We start from the raw sequence: 20,336 nt of genomic DNA on the forward strand, positions 1-20,336 counted from the left end.
CATTGTCACCCCTCATAAGCTACATTTTTATACAACTGTCTTCGACATTCATGGGTTCTGGGTTGTAGTTTGATAGTTTCAGGTATCCACCACCAGCTACCCCAATTCTTTAGAACCTAAAAAGGGTTGTCTAAACTGTGCATAAGAGTGCCCACCAGAGTGACCTCTCGGCTCCTTTTGGAATCTCTCTCCACTGAAGCTTATTTCATTTCCTTTCACATCCCCCTTTTGGTCAAGAAGATGTACTCCGTCCCACGATGCCGGGTCTACATTCCTCCCCGGGAGTCGTATTCCACGTTGCCAGGGAGATTCACTCCCCTGGGTGTCTGATCCCACGTAGGGGGGAGGGCAGTGATTTCACCTTTCAAGTTGGCTTAGCTAGAGAGACAGGGCCACATCTGAGCAACAAAGAGGCATTCGGGAGGAGGCTCTTAGGCACAACCATAGGGAGGCCTAGCCTCTCCTTTGCAGCAACCGTCTTCCCAAGGGTAAAACCTGTGGTAGAGGGCTCAACCCATCAAACCACCAGTCCCCTATGTCTGTGGTCATGTTAGCAACCATGGAGGTGGGGTAGGCGAATACCCCTGCATTCTCCACAGGCTCCTCAACGGGGCACTACATCTTTTTTTTTTCCTTGTTTTTCTTTTTTTTTTTTTTTTTTTTAACTTTCCCTTCTTTTTTAAATCAACTGTATGAAAAAAAAAGTTAAAAAGAAAACAAACATACAATAAAAGAACATTTCAAACAGACCAAAACAAAGGAGTAAGAAAAAGACGACTAACCTAAGATAACTGCTTAACTTCCAACATGTTCCTACTTTACCCCAAGAAAGTTACCTAATATAGCAACATTTCTGTGAACTTGCTCCTACTATATCCATCAGAAATTAACAGACCATAGTCATTCCTGGGCATCCCCAGAACGTTAAATAGCTTATCTGTTCTTCTTGGATTATTGTTCCCCCTTCCAAATTGCTCTCTATTGCTAGTTCCCCTACATTCTACATTATAAACCATTTGTTTTACATTTTTCAAACTTCACATTAGTGGTAGCATATAATATTTCTCTTTTTGTGCCTGGCTTATTTCGCTCAGCATTATGTCTTCAACGTTCATCCATGTTGTCATATGTTTCACGAGATCGTTCCTTCTTACTGCCGCGTAGTATTCCATCGTGTGTATATACCACATTTTATTTATCCACTCATCTGTTGAAGGACATCTGGGTTGTTTCCATCTCTTGGCAATTGTGAATAATGCTGCTATGAACATTGGCGTGCAGATATCTGTTCGTGTCACTGCTTTCCGACCTTCCGGGTATATACCGAGAAGTGCAATCGCTGGATCGAATGGTAACTCTATATCTAGTTTTCTAAGGAACTGCCAGACTGACTTCCAGAGTGGCTGAACCATTATACAGTCCCACCAACAATGAATAAGAGTTCCAATTTCTCCACATCCCCTCCAGCATTTGTAGTTTCCTGTTTGTTTAATGGCAGCCATTCTAACCGGTGTTAGATGGTATCTCATTGTGGTCTTAATTTGCATCTCTCTAATAGCTAGTGAAGCTGAACATTTTTTCATGTGTTTCTTGGCCGTTTGTATTTCCTATTCAGAGAACTGTCTTTTCACATCTTTTGCCCATTTTATAATTGGGCCGACTGTACTATTGTCATTGAGTTGTAGGATTTCTTTATATATGCAAGATATCAGTCTTTTGTCAGATACATGGTTTCCAAAACTTTTTTCCCATTGAGTTGGCTGCCTCTTTACCTTTTTGAGAAATTCCTTTGAGGTGCAGAAACTTCTAAGCTTGAGGAGTTCCCATTTACCTATTTTCTCTTTTGTTGCTTGTGCTTTGGGTGTAAAGTCTAGGAAGTGGCCGCCTAATACAAGGTCTTGAAGATGTTTTCCTACATTATCTTCTAGGAGTTTTATGGTACTTTCTTTTATATTGAGATCTTTGGTCCATTTTGAGTTAATTTTTGTTTAGGGGGTGAGGTAGGGGTCTTCTTTCATTCTTTTGGATATGGATATCCAACTCTCCCAGCCCCATTTGTTGAAAAGACCATTATGACTCAGTTCAGTGACTTTGGGGGCCTTATCAAAGATCAGTCGGCCATAGATCTGAGGGTCTATCTCCGAATCCTCAATTTGATTCCATTGATCTATATGTCTATCTTTGTGCCAGTACCATGCTGTTTCGGCAACTGTGGCTTTATAATAAGCTTCAAAGTCAGGGAGTGTAAGTCCTCCCACTTTGTTTTTCTTTTTTAGAGTGTCTTTAGCAATTCGAGGCATCTTCCCTTCCAAATAAATTTGATAACTAGCTTTTCCAAGTCTGCAAAGTAGGTTGTTGGAATTTTGATTGGGATTGCATTGAATCTGTAGATGAGTTTGGGTAGAATTGACATCTTAATGACATTTAGTCTTCCTATCCATGAACATGGAATATTTTTCCATCTTTTAAGGTCCCCTTCTATTTCTTTTAGTAGAGTTATGTAGTTTTCTTTGTATAGGTCTTTTACATCTTTGGTTAAGTTTATTCCTAGGTACTTGATTTTTTTAGTTGCTATTGAAAATGGTATCTTTTTCTTGGGTGTCTCTTCAGTTTGTTCATTTCTAGCATATAGAAACATTACTGAATTATGTGCATTAACCTTGTATCCCGCTACTTTGCTAAATTTGTTTATTAGCTCTAGTAGCTGTATCGTCGATTTCTCAGGGTTTTCTAGATATAAGATCATATCATCTGCAAACAATGACAGTTTTACTTCTTCTTTTCCAATTTGGATGCCTTTTATTTCTTTGTCTTGCCGGATTGCCCTGGCTACCACTTCCAGCACAATGTTGAATAACAGTGGTGACAGCGGGCATCCTTGTCTTGTTCCTGATCTTAGAGGGAAGGCTTTCAGTCTCTCACCATTGAGTACTATGCTGGCTGTGGGTTTTTCATATATGCTCTTTATCATGTTGAGGAAGTTTCCTTCAATTCCTACCTTTTGAAGTGTTTTTATCAAAAACGGATGTTGGATTTTGTCAAATGCTTTTTCAGCATCTATTGAGATGATCAATTGATTTTTCCCTTTTGACTTGTTAATGTGTTGTAATACATTGATTGATTTTCTTATGTTGAACCATCCTTGCATGCCTGGAATAAACCCCACTTGGTCATGGTGTATGATTTTTTTAATGTGTCTTTGGATTCGATTTGCAAGTATTTTGTTGAGGATTTTTGCATTTATATTCATTAGGGAGATTGGCCGGTAGTTTTCCTTTTTTGTAGCATCTTTGCCTGGTTTTGGTATTAGATTGATGTTAGCTTCATAAAATGAGTTAGGTAATGTTCCATTTTCTTCAATGTTTTGAAAGAGTTTGAGTAAGATTGGTGTCAGTTCTTTCTGGAAAGTTTGGTAGAATTCCCCTGTGAAGCCATCTGGCCCTGGGCATTTATTTGTGGGAAGATTTTTGATGACTGATTGGATCTCTTTGCTTGTGATGGGTTGGTTGAGGTCTTCTATTTCTTCTCTGGTCAGTCTAGGTTGTTCATATGTTTCCAGGAAATTGTCCATTTCCTCTACATTATCCAGTTTGTTGCCATACAGTTGTTCGTAGTATCCTCTTATAATTTTTTTAATTTCTTCAGGATCTGCAGTTATGTCACCTTTTTCATTCATTAGTTTGTTTATATGGGTCTTCTCTCTTTTTGATTTTGTCAGTCTAGCTAGGGGCTTGTCAATCTTGTTGATCTTCTCAAAGAACCAACTTTTGGTGATATTTATCCTCTCTGTTGTTTTTTTGTTCTCTATGTCATTTATTTCTGCTTTAATCCTTGTTATTTCTTTTCTTGTACTTGGTTTAGGATTGGTTTGCTGTTCATTTTCTAGCTTCTTCAGTTGATCCATTAGTTCTTTGATTTTGGCTCTTTCTTCCCTTTTAATATATGCGTTTAGTGCTATAAATTCCCCCCTCAGCACTGCTTTTGCTGCATCCCATAGGTTTTGGTACGTTGTATTCTCATTTTCATTCGTCTCTATATATTTAGCAATTTCTCTTGCTATTTCTTCTTTAACCCACTGATTGTTTAGGAGTGTGTTGTTTAACCTCCAGGTATTTGTGAATTTTCTAAGTCTCTGATGGTTATTGACTTCTAATTGTATTCCATTGTGGTCAGAGAATGTGCTTTGAATAATTTCAATCTTTTTAAATTTATTGAGGCTTGTTTTATGTCCCAGCATATGATCTATTCTGGAGAAAGTTCCATGAGCACTAGAAAAGTATGTGTGTCCTGGTGATTTGGGATGTAATGTCCTGTATATGTCTGTTAAATCTAATTCATTTATCAGATTGTTTAGGTTTTCAATTTCCTTATTGGTCTTCTGTCTGGCTGATCTATCTATAGGAGAGAGTGATGTGTTGAAGTCTCCCACAATTATTGTGGAAACATCAATTGCTTCCTTTAGTTTTGCCAGTGTTTCTCTCATGTATTTTGTGGCACCTTGATTGGGTGCATAGACATTTACGATTGTTAGTTCTTCTTGCTGAATTGCCTCTTTTATTAGTATGTAGTGGCCTTCTTTGTCTCTCAAAACATCCCTGCATTTGAAGTCTATTTTATCTGAGATTAATATTGCTACACCTGCTTTCTTTTGGCTGTAGCTTGCATGAAATATTTTTTTCCATCCTTTCACTTTCAGTTTCTTTGTGTCCCTGTGTCTAAGATGAGTCTCTTGTATGCAACATATTGATGGTTCATTTTTTTTGATCCATTCTGCAAATCTATATCTTTTAATTGGGGAGTTTAATCCATTTACATTCAACGTTATAACCGTGAAGGCATTTCTTGAATCAGCCATCTTATCCTTTGGTTTATGTTTGTCATATTTTTCCCCTCTGTCTATTAATATCCTTTATTGTACCCATACCGAATCTCTTTAGTACTGAACCTTTCTCCAAGTCTCTCTGTCCTGTCTTTGTTTCTCTGTCTGTAGGGCTCCCTTTAGTATCTCCAGTAGGGCAGGTCTCTTGTTAGCAAATTCTCTCAGCATTTGTTTGTCTGTGAAAAATTTAAGCTCTCCCTCAAATTTGAAGGAGAGCTTTGCTGGATAAAGTATTCTTGGCTGGAAATTTTTCTCACTCAGAATTTTAAAGATATCGTGCCACTGCCTTCTCGCCTCCATGGTGGCTGCTGAGTAGTCACTACTTAGTCTTATGCTGTTTCCTTTGTATGTGGTGAATTGCTTTTCTCTTGCTGCTTTCAGAACTTGCTCCTTCTCTTCTGTGTTTGACAGTGTGATCAGTATATGTCTCGGAGTGGGTTTATTTGGATTTATTCTATTTGGGGTTCGCTGAGCATTTATGATTTGTGTATTTATGTTGTTTAGCAGATTTGGGAAGTTTTCCCCAACAATTTCTTTGAATACTCTTCCTAGACCTTTACCCTTTTCTTCCCCTTCTGGGACACCAATGAGTCTTATATTTGGACGTTTCATATTATCTATCATATCCCTGAGGTCCATTTCGATTTTTTCAATTTTTTTCCCCATTCTTTCTTTTATGCTTTCATTTTCCATTCTGTCATCTTCGAGGTCACTGATTCGTTGTTCAACTTCCTCTAGTCTTCTACTATGAGTGTCCAGAATCTTTTTAATTTGGTCAACAGTTTCTTTAAATTCCATAAGATCATCCATTTTTTTATTTAGTCTTGCAATGTCTTCTTTATGCTCTTCTAGGGTCTTCTTGATTTCCTTTGTCTCCCGTACTGTGGTCTCATTGTTCATCTTTAGTTCTTTGAGTAGCTGCTCTAGGTGCTGTGTCTCTTCTGGTCTTTTGATTTGGGTGCTTGGGCTTGGGTTATCCATATCGTCCGGTTTTTTCATATGCTTTATAATTTTCTGTTGTTTTTGGCCTCGTGGCATTTGCTGAACTTGATAGGGTTCTTTTAGGATTTGTAGACCAATTGAAGTCCTTATCTCTAATTTATCAGATCTACAGTTTCGTGGAGTACACTTTCTCTAACTAACCAGCAGGTGGCGTCCACGAGCCACCTGTTCTCCACACGCCAGTTCTCCCCTGCTTAGCCTTTTTGGTGAGTGGAGGAGTGAGTCTTGTGGGGTCCAATTGGTGTACCAAGCTTGCGTGTGTAGTTGGTGTTGCCTGCCCTGTATATGGGGCGTGTTTCTGGGCAGTCAGGGAGGGGAGGGTGGCTCTAACAATCAAATCTCCCTGGTGATCCTAGAGTTTTAAGGCTGCTGGAATAGTCTAATCCTTCAGTTCAGTCCTGCCACAGTTTGTCTCTGCCACTGACCCACAAGTCCTTGGTATTGGCGTATGGCTCCTGAGACTTGCAAGTGGGCCCCTCTTCCAGGCCGTGCACCCCCTGGTCCTCTGTTGAGGGATGACTGTGCTATGTCACAGGTGAGTGCCGTCCCCCCAGGGCAGTTCTGGGCTGCTGGGCTGTGTAGGGAGGCTCCCAGTCTGCTGAAATGATGGCTGAATGGGGCTTTGTTAATTCACACTGCTCTACCTTCCCAACTCTGGGACAATCAGCTGAAATTGCAGGGAAGGCTAATGTCCACGCCCAGTTTTGTGGTGTGTGCCTGTTATTTGAAGCACTTCCGTCACACTGGGTTGTCTGGGGAAGTTCTGGGCTATGGGGCTGGCGATGGGCAGGAGTGTTTCCTGTCCACCAGGATGATGGCTGTGAGCGGACACCCCCCTTTTCTTGGGAAGTTGTGGTGTTTAGTGAATTTTCTCAGCCACTGGATTATTGCGTTTTGTCTCAGAGCTCTCCTAGTTCTGCTCTTGACTTGACCTGCCCAAATTGCAGGTCTTTGAAGCTTTCTGTATTGGGCTTCTTAGAGTAATTGTTTTAGAAAAAGAAAAAAGGATTAAAAAAAAAAAAAAAAAAAAGGGCCCTCCTCAGAGATCTAATGGGTTATTGAAATGCTAAGAGACAAAGCAACCAGGGCCATTAAGGAAAGGTCCACAGGGCAGAGAGATCAGCTTTTCTTCGGGATTTGCATATGCGCCTCAGGGCCCGCCTGAGCTCTGCCCTTCCCCCTTCCACGCTCACCAGAACTCCAAAAATCCTCCACTTTTATTTTGGAGTTTTTCGTGTTGTTTTTTTTCTATGCCTGTCTCGTCTCTGCTGGGCTGGCTGCTCTCAGATTCTCTGGTGTCTGGTCTCCGTCTATCTATGGTTGGCGTTTGGATCAGCAGAATGAGTTTCCGATAAGGGCTGCCACTGCAGTTCTCCCTTCTCCTTCCCGGAGCTGACAGCCCCTCCTCCCACGGGACTGAGCCTGGCAGGGAGGGGCGCGGGTCCCCTGGCCGCAAAAACTTACAGATTTCGCTGATCTCAGCAGTTCCACGTTTTCATGAGTGTTGTATGAAGTATGCCCAAAGTCAGATTGCTCTGTGGTGTCCAGTCCATGCAGTTCCTGGCTTTCTACCTCCTTTCCTGGAGGAGTAACTAAAACATACAGCTCACCAGTCTGCCATCTTGCCCCGCCCTCTTTTTGATTTTGTCAGTCTAGCTAGGGTCTTGTCAATCTTGTTGATCTTCTCAAAGAACCAATTTTTGGCATTATTTATTCTCTCTTGTTTTTTTGTTCTCTATGTCATTTATTTCTGCTTTAATACTTGTTATTTCTTTTCTTCTACTTGGTTTAGGATGGGTTTGCTGTTCATTCTCTAGTTTCTTCAGTTGATCCATTAGTTCTTTGATTTTGGCTCTTTCTTCCTTTTTAATGTATGTGTTTAGTGCTATAAATTTCCCCCTCAGTACTGCTTTTGCTGCGTCCCATAGGTTTTGGTATGTTGTGTTCTCATTTTCATTTGTCTCTATATATTTAGCAATTTCTCTTGCTATTTCTTCTTTAACCCACTGATTGTTTAGGAGTGTGTTGTTTAACCTCCAGGTATTTGTGAATTTTCTAAATCTCTGATGGTTATTGACTTCTAATTGTATTCCATTATGGTCAGAGAATGTGCTTTGAATAATTTCAGTTTTTTTAAATTTATTGAGGCTTGTTTCATGTCCCAGCATATGATCTATTCTGTAGAAAGTTCCGTGAGCACTAGAGAAGAATGTGTATCCTGGTGATTTGGGATGTAATGTTCTATACATGTCTGTTAAATCCAATTAATTTATCAGATTGCTTAGGTTTTCAATTTTCTTATTGGTCTTCTGTCTGTTTGATCTATCTATAGGAGAGAGTGATGTGTTGAAGTCTCCCACAATTATTGTGGAAACATCAATTGCTTCCTTTAGTTTTGCCAGTGTTTGTCTCATGTATTTTGTGGCACCTTGATTGGGTGCATAAACATTTATGATATGACTTTAAGTGCAAGGATGTTATGAGAGACAAAGAAGGCCACTACATACTAATAAAAGGGGGAATTCAACAAGAAGAAATAACAATCATAAATTTTCTTTTCTTAATAAGACAGAAAAGACCAGATTAAAAAAAAAAAAACTTACAACAACAGCTTTCTGAAAAACATTACATCTATCTGGCATCAACAGGATGCCTAACTTTTCAGAAATCATAACTGTGAAAGCTCTGCGGCAAAATAACTCTTCCCCTATTGGCATAATGTTGGAAAAACAAAGCTACAGAAGTATTAACAACACATATTAGGCAAAGGCAGATTACTTCGACTTTGCTAATCCTAGAACATTTCTATAAATGAACTGACAGATGAAAGTTATTAAAAGTATGTACTAGGACAGGAATGAACCTGGACTTGGCAGCATGGGATTGAGAGAGCCTTTTGACCAAAGGAAGAAAGAGAAATGAAACAAAATAAAGTTTCAGTGGCTGAGAAATTTCAAATGGAGTCAAGAAGACATTCTGGAAGTTATTCTTACACATTATATAGATATCCCTTTTTAGTTTTTAGTGTATTGGAAAAGCTAGGAGGAAATACCTGAAACTGTTGAACTGCAACCCAGTAGCCTTGATTCTTGAAGATGATTGTATAACTATATAGCTTACACGGTGTGACTACGTGATTATGAAAACTTTGTAGCTCACACTTCCTTTATCCAGTGCATGGACAGATGAGTAGAAAAATGGGGACGAAAATTAAATGAATAATAGGGAGGGATGAGGGGGATTGGATGTGCTCTTCTTTATTTTAATTTTTATTTTCATTCTTTTTTTTTTTTTGCAGTAATGAAAATGTTCAAAAATTAATTGTGGTGATAAATGCACATCTATACAAAGGTACTATGAACAACTGATTGTACACTTTGGATGATTATATGGTATGTGAATACATCTCAATAAAATTGAACTTAAAAAAAAAAGTAAGTGGGAGGATACCAAGAAATTGACTACAAAACTGACCCAGTACTACGCAAGACAAAAATTCCCAATAAAATGCCTATTTTCTATTTCTCTGGGCCTTGAAAGAATCAAGTTAAAACAAAAATATGAGGAAAGTAAAAATTTACAGAAGTCAGAAAATTAGCTAAGGTATTGCATTGCTCAGCATATCACAGTGACCAGATGCAGTAAATGCTGAATATTGTTATCATTAGACTTTCCTATCCAAGAAAAATATAAAGTTTTCTTTTCTCCAGTAGAAATGATCATAGTTTTCAACAATCTACTTGATTTCCAGGAGTTTAAGCATGTATTAAGTTGTATATGGAGTTTTCTCAAGATTGCAATAAGGCAGTTTCAAATCTTAAAAACATATGTGAAACACTTAATTGAGAAGTATTCATACATTAGAGCCATTTAAAAAATGTATGCATGAGGTTATTTTTGAAAGTATTTTTGAAAACTTAATACAAGTTATACAAGATGCTGTCAAAATTATAGAAACCTGGTCTATAGGCCTAAATTTTTTTTATAATTGCTGGAAAAAAGTATACATTGTAGAAAAATTTAAGCTGATTATAAAAGTTTCCTTGTAAGTATTTATGTATGTATGTGCGTGTTTAATTATCTTCATCATATGTTAACTTTTATTTTTATCAAAAGGGCAAGCTAATAGGGGATTTTTCCCTTCTAGCCCTGCCAATTAGAAAATCTAAAACTATTATGACTTATTTTCCATCTTTATAGATATTTATAAATGGATTTACTTTTCAAAGTTCTAAGTGTCATCCTAACTTTATAAATCAGGTTAACTACTCTGATGATTTGCAAGAATGGGAGCTAGATTTTTTTTCTTTAAGTATATAATAAAAGTCTAACTAACATCATTATTAAATTTTAGACATGAGAACAAAGAGGGAAGCCAATGCAAACTAAAAATATTATTCATTTGTCAGTCTTGGGAAAACTTTATGTAAGCACATAAAAGAGTTAACATTATTATACAGCAGTAATTCAATTTTCTAAATTATTTTATTCTCTACTAAAATTAACATGATATTAGGAGAAACTTCAAATTTGACAAAATATTCATTAATTCTTCAAAAAATAAATCATAAAAATATAAGAAATTTCATAATAACAAATATTGCAAGAGATTCTTATATAAGAGAAAGATCTTACAAAATATTGGTGAAATTACTTATATTTCAAAGGATTAAAGCCAATTATATATTTCATCTCAACACGTATTCAACATTGTTGCTTATCAGTATATTCCCATAAAATCAAAATGAAATAAAATTATTGCCATCCAACCCAAGTCATATCCCAAATAATCAAATCTGAATTAAAAGCATTCTACATAAGTTTTTACAGAACTCCATCACACTTTTGAACTCACTTGGGTAAATATGGATCTTTCCAACAGCAGCAGCAGTTTCTACAAAGTTATTTACCTTGTCCAGGTCTTGCAGTTACAGCTGCTCCAGCAGATGGCGGCTCAAACTCCTGTCAATTATAATAATGTTATTTCAGTGACCTATTACAATTTGAAATTTATAATAAAATAGTAATGATATCACAGACTTACCTTTGCTTTCTTTGAGTCTGGATCAAATCTTTCAAGAATTAATTTAGCCGTCTTATAAGTTTCTTTTTCCATGACTTCTTCAAGCTACAAACAGAAATTTCCATAAACTGTCACATTTTAAAACACATGCAGTACTTATTTTTTTAAATCCTATTCAGAAAGTGTTCAATTAAAAAGCTCAAAATAACAGCACATAATATGTCCAGATAGAATTAAAGACTTCCTACATTCAAATAATTAAAATCCAGATTTTAAAACGACTTCTTACTTCTAATATGTTACTTGTATTTAACAGCTTTACTGGAAGGAAACACCAAATATTGCTAATTGTTTATTTATAATGAGGAGAATAATTACATGCACCAACTTCAATAATGGAATGTGCAAAAATCTATCAGCTATCATTATTGGAAGTTATTAGACATGACAAGCAAATGACAGGCAATTCCTCAGATTTATTTCCTCATAGCACTTAATGCTATTAATTTAAAGAAGGTCATTAGCCAAGAGCTTTACAAAATAAAATCTCTGTGCCAATTAACTGCTGTCAGCATCGATTTTAGATTATTTATTAGTAGAAGCAATTAGCTTGCTGCAAATGCAATGAAAACTCACTACTGGGAGAACAGCCATGGAATTTCCTCAAATGACTTTAAAAATTGAAGCTCCCCCTTTTTTGCTTAGATTCAAACATTAAAGGAAAAATTGAACATAGTAAGAATATAAGTAAAAATTTTACTTGGGTTCTATGCTCACACCAGTGACTGTGATTAAAACACTTCATTGTCATAGAACTTTATTTACAATACGTTCAGGTCACTTTATAGCTCAATATATGGGTTTAATTTTAAAAGCAATCACTAGCAAAGTATCTTTTTTTAGTAATTATGCTCAACATCAGAACAAGTTTAACTTTAGTACAAGATAGCCATAGTTATGACAAATAGCTAATGTGCAACAAGAGTAATATTCTTCTGTAAAAACTGAAAAAAGAACCAAAATTTTTCCTTCTCAGTGTCCACCAACAGCCACTGAGATTCTCTACATGTCATATTTATTCCAAAGGACATTTATTTTAAAATGCAATCTAGAGTCATTTACCAAGTTAAAGTTTCAGTTAAAAATAAGCTGCCACAATAGCAGTTAATAGATTTCTCATTGAACACTCAATCCAACATTTAAGAAAGCTAACTGTTTAGATAAATTACCTTGGATTGGTGAAACTAAAACATTTCCTAATTATTTAAAAATTATGATAAATTCTCAAAATAAGTAAGTTTAGTGTTCTGATGTAAAGAAAATGTTTGTAACATCACTAAAGAGTTGGGGGAAACTGGAACTGGGGATAATAGAATATATCCCCAAATCAACACAATCTATGTAGAATATCAACTCCTAAGAACTGAATTCCTGATCCCTAAAACATAGCTTTTTGATGTTCTAGACCAGTGTTGTGAAATAGAACTTTCTGTAATGATGAAAATGGTCTATATCTGCATAATACAGTAGCCACTACACCAAAAATGGCAAATGAGCACTTGAAATATGGCTTGTGCAACTGAGGAATTGAAATTTTAATTTTATTTCATTTAGATCATGTAAACTTAAATAGTCACATGTGGCTAGTGGCTATTGAATAGGACAGCCCAACTCTAGACTAAGGCTACTGCTAGATTTTAAAAAAAGATTATGTATAACTGATCTTTTTAATAAGGCCAAAAAACTCAAACTAAAATGCTACTTTGTCAATTGACTGAAATTCCTGGTATATCATTCAGTAAATACTCATAAGTGTGCATGCTGGCACATGTGTTTATACCATAAAGTATCTTAAATAAAAACATAAAGAAAATACTAAAAGACAAATCCATTGTCCTTGTCTTTTGCATTTATTTCTCAACATAACAGCTTAACTAGCACATTTATCCATACATTTTAAGCAGGCAACCTGTTTTAAATGGAGAGGCATTCTGATCAGTAGAAAGAACATGAACTTGGGAATTTTGAAGTAAAAAAGACCTGAACTCAAAGGACATCTCCATTCTTAATTAGCTATAAAAACCTGAGCAAGTCCATTAGCTTTAGTTTCTCCTTTTTTAAAACAGATGTTTTAACACTTTCTTCATTGCATTATGCAATTTAAATAAAATAATGCAGAAGAGTCGAGAACAGTGCTTAACACAATAACATATAATCTTAAATGGCACCTCAATTATTCAAAATGGATCTGAAACAAGTAGTGTTTCCAAATATGTGACAGATTAATCTCAAGATCTGGGAATGAGAAATTGGGATTCTTGGAAATTCCCCAAATCATAAATCATACTGTATTTTCCATAATACTTTATGTATTTTAAAAAATAATGAGTGATATAACAAAGAGTGAATCATTTTTCTGTGATATGGTTACACTAAAAGTTTCAGAGTTGTCTTTAATTTAAAAAGATAAAATAATAACTATATGGTTGGCTATTAGAATCAGCAAGATTATAAACTTCAATAGCATGTAAAATTTATCTCTACCTGATATTGACACTTGATCACAGAAAACATTAAAAGGGAGCATTAATATAAAACAAATGTCAAAAAAATCATTTAAATTTTAAAAGATAATCCTACTAATATTTAACATTTAAATTATAGTCTTCAAATAAAATTCTAAAACACTCAAAGCTGTAACTGCTCTCTCCAATATAGTGGATCTTTGTTTTGTGACAAATATTTCAGATGTAGAAAACTTTCTTCATTTGTATTGACTTTGGTCAAATGATTAACAGTGCTTCTACAAGCATTTTCAGGGTTTTAGGACACATGTTGCATCACATAAGCTCATCCTTTTATAATAATGAAAATATTGTCTGCTTACCCTGATTTTGGTTTTGCTAATTCAGATTTTATATCATTTTCTAATTTCATATTTGAGTATCTGACAATAACAGACATCTTTTTCTCCTTGCATTTGTTCTGCTACAGTATTTACAAAATCTGTAGCCTATAAGGAATATTCAAACACAGGAAAGGCCAGCAAACAGAGTGAAAATTACTGGGTAATATAAATCCAAAAATGTATTCCAAATTCTAACACTTGGATCCTCTAGTAAGGTTAACAGCCCTACACAGAATCACATGCTGAAATCGCCAATTTAAGGACTTCGCATTTAAAACATTATTTCTTGGAATATTATTTCATAGGATTTGTGTGAAGTACTCTACACATATAAACTTATTAACATTTATTTGCAAGAATGACTCACAATGAATAAGAGATGGGGCCACAAAAACACGCTTTAACATGGCCACAAAAGCAAGATTGACTGATTAGATTGTGGCCACTTCTCTTCTACATGCTCCTTTCCCATTCCCAGATATGTCGACATTAACCTGCAGCTCAGCAAGGCAATGTTTCAAGCTCTTTTTCCTTCCTTCCTTGTTCTTTCCGTTGAACCAGTGACATCTATAGTTGATTGTTGAGCTTTAATTCTCAGAGAAATATAATACTTTTTCCCATGTTCTCAATTTCCCAACTGATGTTTTTCAAGGTTCAGAAAGACATAAATTTCCTGATAAATGCAGAAAAGGAAATACCACATAGAAACCCTATTCTGGAAAAAGCATGGAATTTTCATGAAGCCACTTAAATAGGTCCTTCTGACTTATCTATTATAATGGGTCTTGATCTTGAACCTTTTTGATGGGATGTTCATGGATATGGAAGAATTATCTATTGCACAGGTTACTAAGTGATTTTCAAAAAGGATTTTTAAAGGATCAGAAAATGTGAGTAAAAAATGTACATATCCAGACTTAGGAACTTTTTAGAGAACTGATGATTAATTCTTAGCTTTATTTTAATAAGTAAATACGTTATTTTATGCTTGTAAGATTAAAAGCATTGTAAGATTTGGGTATCTGTGTGACACCTGAGACCCAGAGCCACAGTTCAGCAGCTCTGAATGTCAGCATTACTCTATATAGCAACTGTTAAAGAAGTTGAAAAGGAGATCAGACTTCAATTAGAGATATGAACAAAATGGACTTGGTTAGGACTAAGCTACATCAGACTAAAGGGGATAAAGGATGATATTGACTGTTTTAAAACTTTAATTTTTGTGTTATACCAAAGAAAGAGATGTTTATTTGGTGCAAAATCTGAATTTTCTGTAGCACACTCTATAATTTAACTTGTACAGTAAATTTAACCAAACACCATAATTACTTGGAACACTGGATAGGGAGTGAGATCTGATTGGTTTCTACAGGTCAGCATGAAGCCCCAATACATTCCAGAGTAATCTGGGCAGAGAATAAAAAGTATTTGCAAAGCCCCCTTGAGGGACTGGGGAAAAATGTAGAAATATTAAATTTCCCCACCTGGGGAATTCCTGATATTCTCACAAGCATTAGAGACTACCAGTTTAGTAGGCCGAGCCCACAATCTGGGGGTTTGCCCTTATAAAGCTTGTTACTGTAAAGGAAAGGCTAAACCTACTTATAATTGTACCTAAGAGTACCCCCAGGAACCTCTTCTGTTGCTCAGATGTGGCCTCTCTCCCTAAGCCAATTTGGCAGGTGGACTTGCTGCCTTACCTCTGTGGGGGAGATAACTCCCAGGGGTGTAAATCTCCCTGGCAATGTGGGACATGACTCCTGGGGATGAGCCTGAACCTGGAATAGTAGGATTGAGAAAGCCTTCTGGACCAAAAGGTGGAAGAGAAATGAAACAAAATAAAGTTTCAGTGACTGAGAGATTTCAAATATTCGAGAGGTCATTCTGGAGGTTATTCTTATGCATTACATAGATACCCCTTTTCACTTTTAGTTTATTAGAATAGCTAGAAGGAAATACCTGAAACTGTTGAACTGCAATCCAGTATCCTTTATTCTTGAAGACAATCATATAACCATATAGATTATGTGGTGTGATTCTGTGACTGTGAAAACCTTGTGGCTCACACTCCCTTTATCCAGTATATGGACAGATGAGTAGGAAAATGGGGACAAAAAGTAAATGAATAATAGGGCGGGGGGGTAAGAAGCGATGTGGGTTGTTTTGGATGTTCTTTTTTACTTTTATTCTTATTTTTATTTTTGGAGTAATGAAAATGCTCAAAAATTGATTGTGGTGATGAATGCACAACTATATGATAATACTGTGAACAGTTGATTGTACACTTTGGATGATTGTATGGTATGTGAATATACCTCAATAAAATTGCACTAAAAATAAATAAATAAATAAAAGCATAGTAAGACAGTTCTAGCTAGAGCAATCAGGCACGAGAAAGAAATAAAAGACATCCAAATTGGAAAAGATGAAGCGAAATTTTCCCAACCTGCAGATGCATGATTCTATATACAAGGTACACAATAAAGCTACTAGAACCAATAAAGAATTCAGCAAAGCTGCAGGGTACAAGATGAACACACAAAAATCAGTTGTGTTTCTATACACTAGTAATGAACAACCTGAAAAGGAAATTAAGAAAAAATTCCATTTAAATTGCAACTACAAGAATCAAATACCTAGGATTAAATTTAACAAAGGATGTTAAGGACACATCCTTTTGTACACCAAATATATGAAATACTGCTAATCAAAGAAGACCTAAATAAAAGCAATGGCATTCCATGCTCATGGATTGAAAGACTAAATATTGTCATCATGGCAAATCTACCCAAAATGATTTACAAATTCAACACAATCCCTATCACAATTCCAACAGTCCTCTTTGCAGAACCAGAAACACTAATCATCAAATTTATCTGACAGGGTAAGGGGCCCAAAATAGCCAAAAACATCTTTAAAAAGAAGAACAAAGTTGGAAGAGTCACACTTCCCAATTTTAAAACTTACTATACAAGCTACAATGGTCCAAACAGCATAGGACTGGCACAAGGATAGATATATTGACCAATGGAATCAAACTGAGAGTTCAGAAACACACCCTCACATCTATGGCCAACTGATTTTTGACAAGGCTGCCAAATCCACTCAATAGAGAAAGAACAGTCTCTTCAACAAATAGTGCTGGGAGAACCAGATACCTATATGCAAAATAATGAAGGAGGACACCCATCTTACATTATATACAAAAATTAATTCAAAATGGGATCAAAGACCTGAATATTAAAACCAGGACTAAAAAACTGCTGGAAGAAAACATAGGAAAGCATCCTCATGTTGTTGAGTTAGGCAAGTTTCTCAGACCTTACACCCAAAGCACCAACAACAAAAGAAAAAATCAATAAACGGGACCTCATCAAAATTATAAATTTCTGTGCATCAAAGGACTTCAACAAGAAAGTAAAAAGACAACTCCGCAATGGGATAAGCTACTTGGAAACCACATACCTGATAAAGCCTAATTTCCAGAATCTATAAAGAAATCCTACAACTCGACAACAAAAAGACAAACCACCCAATCAAAAAATGGTCAAAAGACTTTAATAGACATTTCCCCAAAGAAGATACAAAAATGGCCAAAAACATATGAAAAAATGTTCAACATCATTGGCCATCAGGGAAGTGAATCAAAACCACAATGAGATACCATTTCACATCCACTAGAATGGCTACTATTAAAAAACAAAAAATAACAAGTGTTGGTGAAGATGTGGAGAAAAAGGAACACTCATTGGTGATGGGAATGTAAAATGGTGCAGTAGCTGTGAAAAACAGTTTGGCAATTCCTCAGAAAATTACAAATGACTCAGCAATTCCACTTGTGGGCATATACCCAAAAGAATTGAAAGCAGGGACACAGATATTTGTATACTGATGTTCACAGTGGCATTACTCACAATTGCCAAAAGATGGAAGCAACCCAAGCATCCACAAATTGGCAAAATGTAGTATATACATATTACAATGGAATATTATGAAGTATGAAAAGGAATGAGGTTCTCACACATGCAACAAGGATGAACCTTAAAGACATGTTGAGCGGAAAAAAAGACAAAAAAGGACAAATATTGTATGATCTCACTGATATGAAACAATTAGAATGAGCAAATTCATAGTTACAAACTAGAATATAGGTTACCATTGGCTGGCAAGGACTAGGGAAGGGTACAGAATTTCTGTTGGAGATGACAAAAAAGATGTGGTAATAGATGATGGTGATGGTTGCACAACATTGTAAGTCTAATTAACACCAATGGATTAGATATCTGAATATATTAAAGGGGGAAATTTTAGGTTGTATATACATTACTAAAATAAAATTTTAATACAAAAAAAAGCATTGTAAGGTATTATTCATTTACCTAAGTAAAGAATTACATAACATTTTATCAGCTGATAATTCAAATTTGTCATTACAAATTACACTATTCAGATTAAAGGGATGCATGCCTAATAAACCACCCTTAATAATACCATAAAACATGATATTGACTATCAAACAATTATCATTTATTCAAACTTCAAAAAAATTCTTATGTTAATCCAAGAAAAAATCAAGTTCAATCCATTTATTATACACCATTATGTATCAACCTCTAACATCTAGGGCACTTCTTGTCTTAATCTTGGCATCCCTTCCAACACATCGGGAGAACACATTTAACTAGCCCCACTATGGGATCAGAATTGCTGATACAAAGTATAAAACACTGAAGTAAAAATTTCCTCTCTCTCTCTCTCTCTCTTTCTCTCTCTCTCTCTCTTTCTGCCTTCCTTCAGCCTTTTCATGTTGAACTTGCTTTTACAACCAGTCTTCTTGATTCCTCCCTCCTGGCCTTACAATGTAAAGAAAACCTGACAACCAACATACATAGATGGTTGATCCTTTTTTGGCTCTGATAATCAATCTGAATACCCACCTTTTTATCCTCTCTGCCTCATTTAGGTCTTCAGTATGACCCATCTACTTTTCAGTTTCCAGCTGACAGCTTCTCAGAACCTCAAAAGTCCATCTAAACTATTTTTCCTGTCAATCATTTTAATCAGCAAAAATATTCATAATTTAGCTTCATCATTAAAATGCTGCCTAAAAGCATATTTGCTCCTTGGAGTCATTAACTCAAAACATATAAACATTATTCAGTTATCTTATTAGCTTCATATAAATTAACTTGAAATAAAAGTTAACTTACTATTTTTTTCTTCTGGGATTTTAAATCCTCCAATGCTTCATCTAGAAAACAAGATTTAAATCAAAGCTAAATCAGATATTAAGATACTTAGACATAAGAAAAAAATGTGCCAAATGCTATACATTGAACAACCACAAGAAAATTTGCCCATCTTAGGATTTCTCTAAATTTAACTGATATGCAGAGATAAAGATTATCTCAATATTTATCTGTATATATTTCATACTTTTGCCTATATTATATAGTACAAGCAATTTGGGGGGAAAAATAAATGGATTTTACATAATACAAAACCTTTCCAAATTTAAAAAGACATAAATTTTTAAAATTTTTCAGAAACATTATTGTTATTTCTTCTTTCTTTTAACATCCCGCTCACATTAATCTCCAAAATTAATTTTAAAATCTCTTTTAATATATCAGTAATAAAACTGTTCCTTCTAAAAGAGAGAAGTACATTTTATATTTCATAAAGTTAGTTAACCTTTTGATATTAAACACTAATTTTAAAAACCTCTTGAAAATCTACAGTATTAAACCTGAAGAGGGACATGGAAAAGACTAATAATTTTTCAAAATTAAACATTTCTAAGATTTGCCTGCGTATTTAGGTTTACATAATAGGACACAAAAACTAATTTCAAAGGATATCATTCATGAATGCCAATGCATGCTTTACAAATTTATTTTAGGTTTCTAGGTTTTCTCTAGAAATATTTAACTAGTACAAATAGGAACACTATTCTAGCTGGAAAGGAGACAGTTATGGTACATGATTTAAACATTTGTATCTAGCAGAATTTAATTTAATTCTTAATCATTTAAATTAAATTTATAAATAAAATTATTACCTTTTCATTGAATTTCTGGGGTGGCAAACACTTGAATACCCTATTCAAAGTGAATTCTTTGTGTAAAAACCCAAAGAAATACAAATTTATAAAAAATGGTTTTACTATTAAAAAATCATTCAAAATACATTAAATAGTCTAATGTGCTAGCAGACTTATTACCAAAGGAAAAAGAATCCTTTTAAAGGACTTCTTTAAAGAGAACAGTCATCTTCAGTTTGATGAGTCTGATTTAATTACATAAGACCAAGCCAAGCATCCATCCTTTAACCCAAGGTTCAGCAAACTTTCTGTAAAGGGCCTGAGAGTAAACAATCTAGGCTTTGCAGGCCAAAAGGCATAATCAAGGATATTATGTAGGTACTAATAAAACAAGAGAGAACACATTTCCACAAACCTTTTATTGACAAAATTCAAATATAATAACAATTGAGTTCAAGTTTTTATAATATAGATCTGTTAA

At 35.2% G+C, this 20,336-nt stretch overlaps 1 protein-coding gene across 3 annotated transcripts in view; it reads right to left on the bottom strand.

The window, feature by feature from the left end:
• Nucleotides 1–20,336, bottom strand: part of LNPK (lunapark, ER junction formation factor) — a 109,935-nt gene that overhangs the window by 69,134 nt on the left and 20,465 nt on the right. For all 3 annotated transcript variants that reach the window (XM_037849797.1, XM_037849795.1, XM_037849796.1), the window contains 3 exons: nucleotides 19,023–19,063; nucleotides 10,926–11,009; nucleotides 10,792–10,843 (listed from right to left, as the gene is read on the bottom strand). In XM_037849797.1, the coding sequence (XP_037705725.1) occupies nucleotides 10,792–10,843; nucleotides 10,926–11,009; nucleotides 19,023–19,063 (177 nt within the window). The remainder of the gene's footprint in view (nucleotides 1–10,791; nucleotides 10,844–10,925; nucleotides 11,010–19,022; nucleotides 19,064–20,336) is intronic.

Source organism: Choloepus didactylus, chromosome 9 (assembly GCF_015220235.1).
Source record: "Choloepus didactylus isolate mChoDid1 chromosome 9, mChoDid1.pri, whole genome shotgun sequence".
Classification (NCBI taxonomy): Eukaryota; Metazoa; Chordata; class Mammalia; order Pilosa; family Megalonychidae; genus Choloepus; species Choloepus didactylus.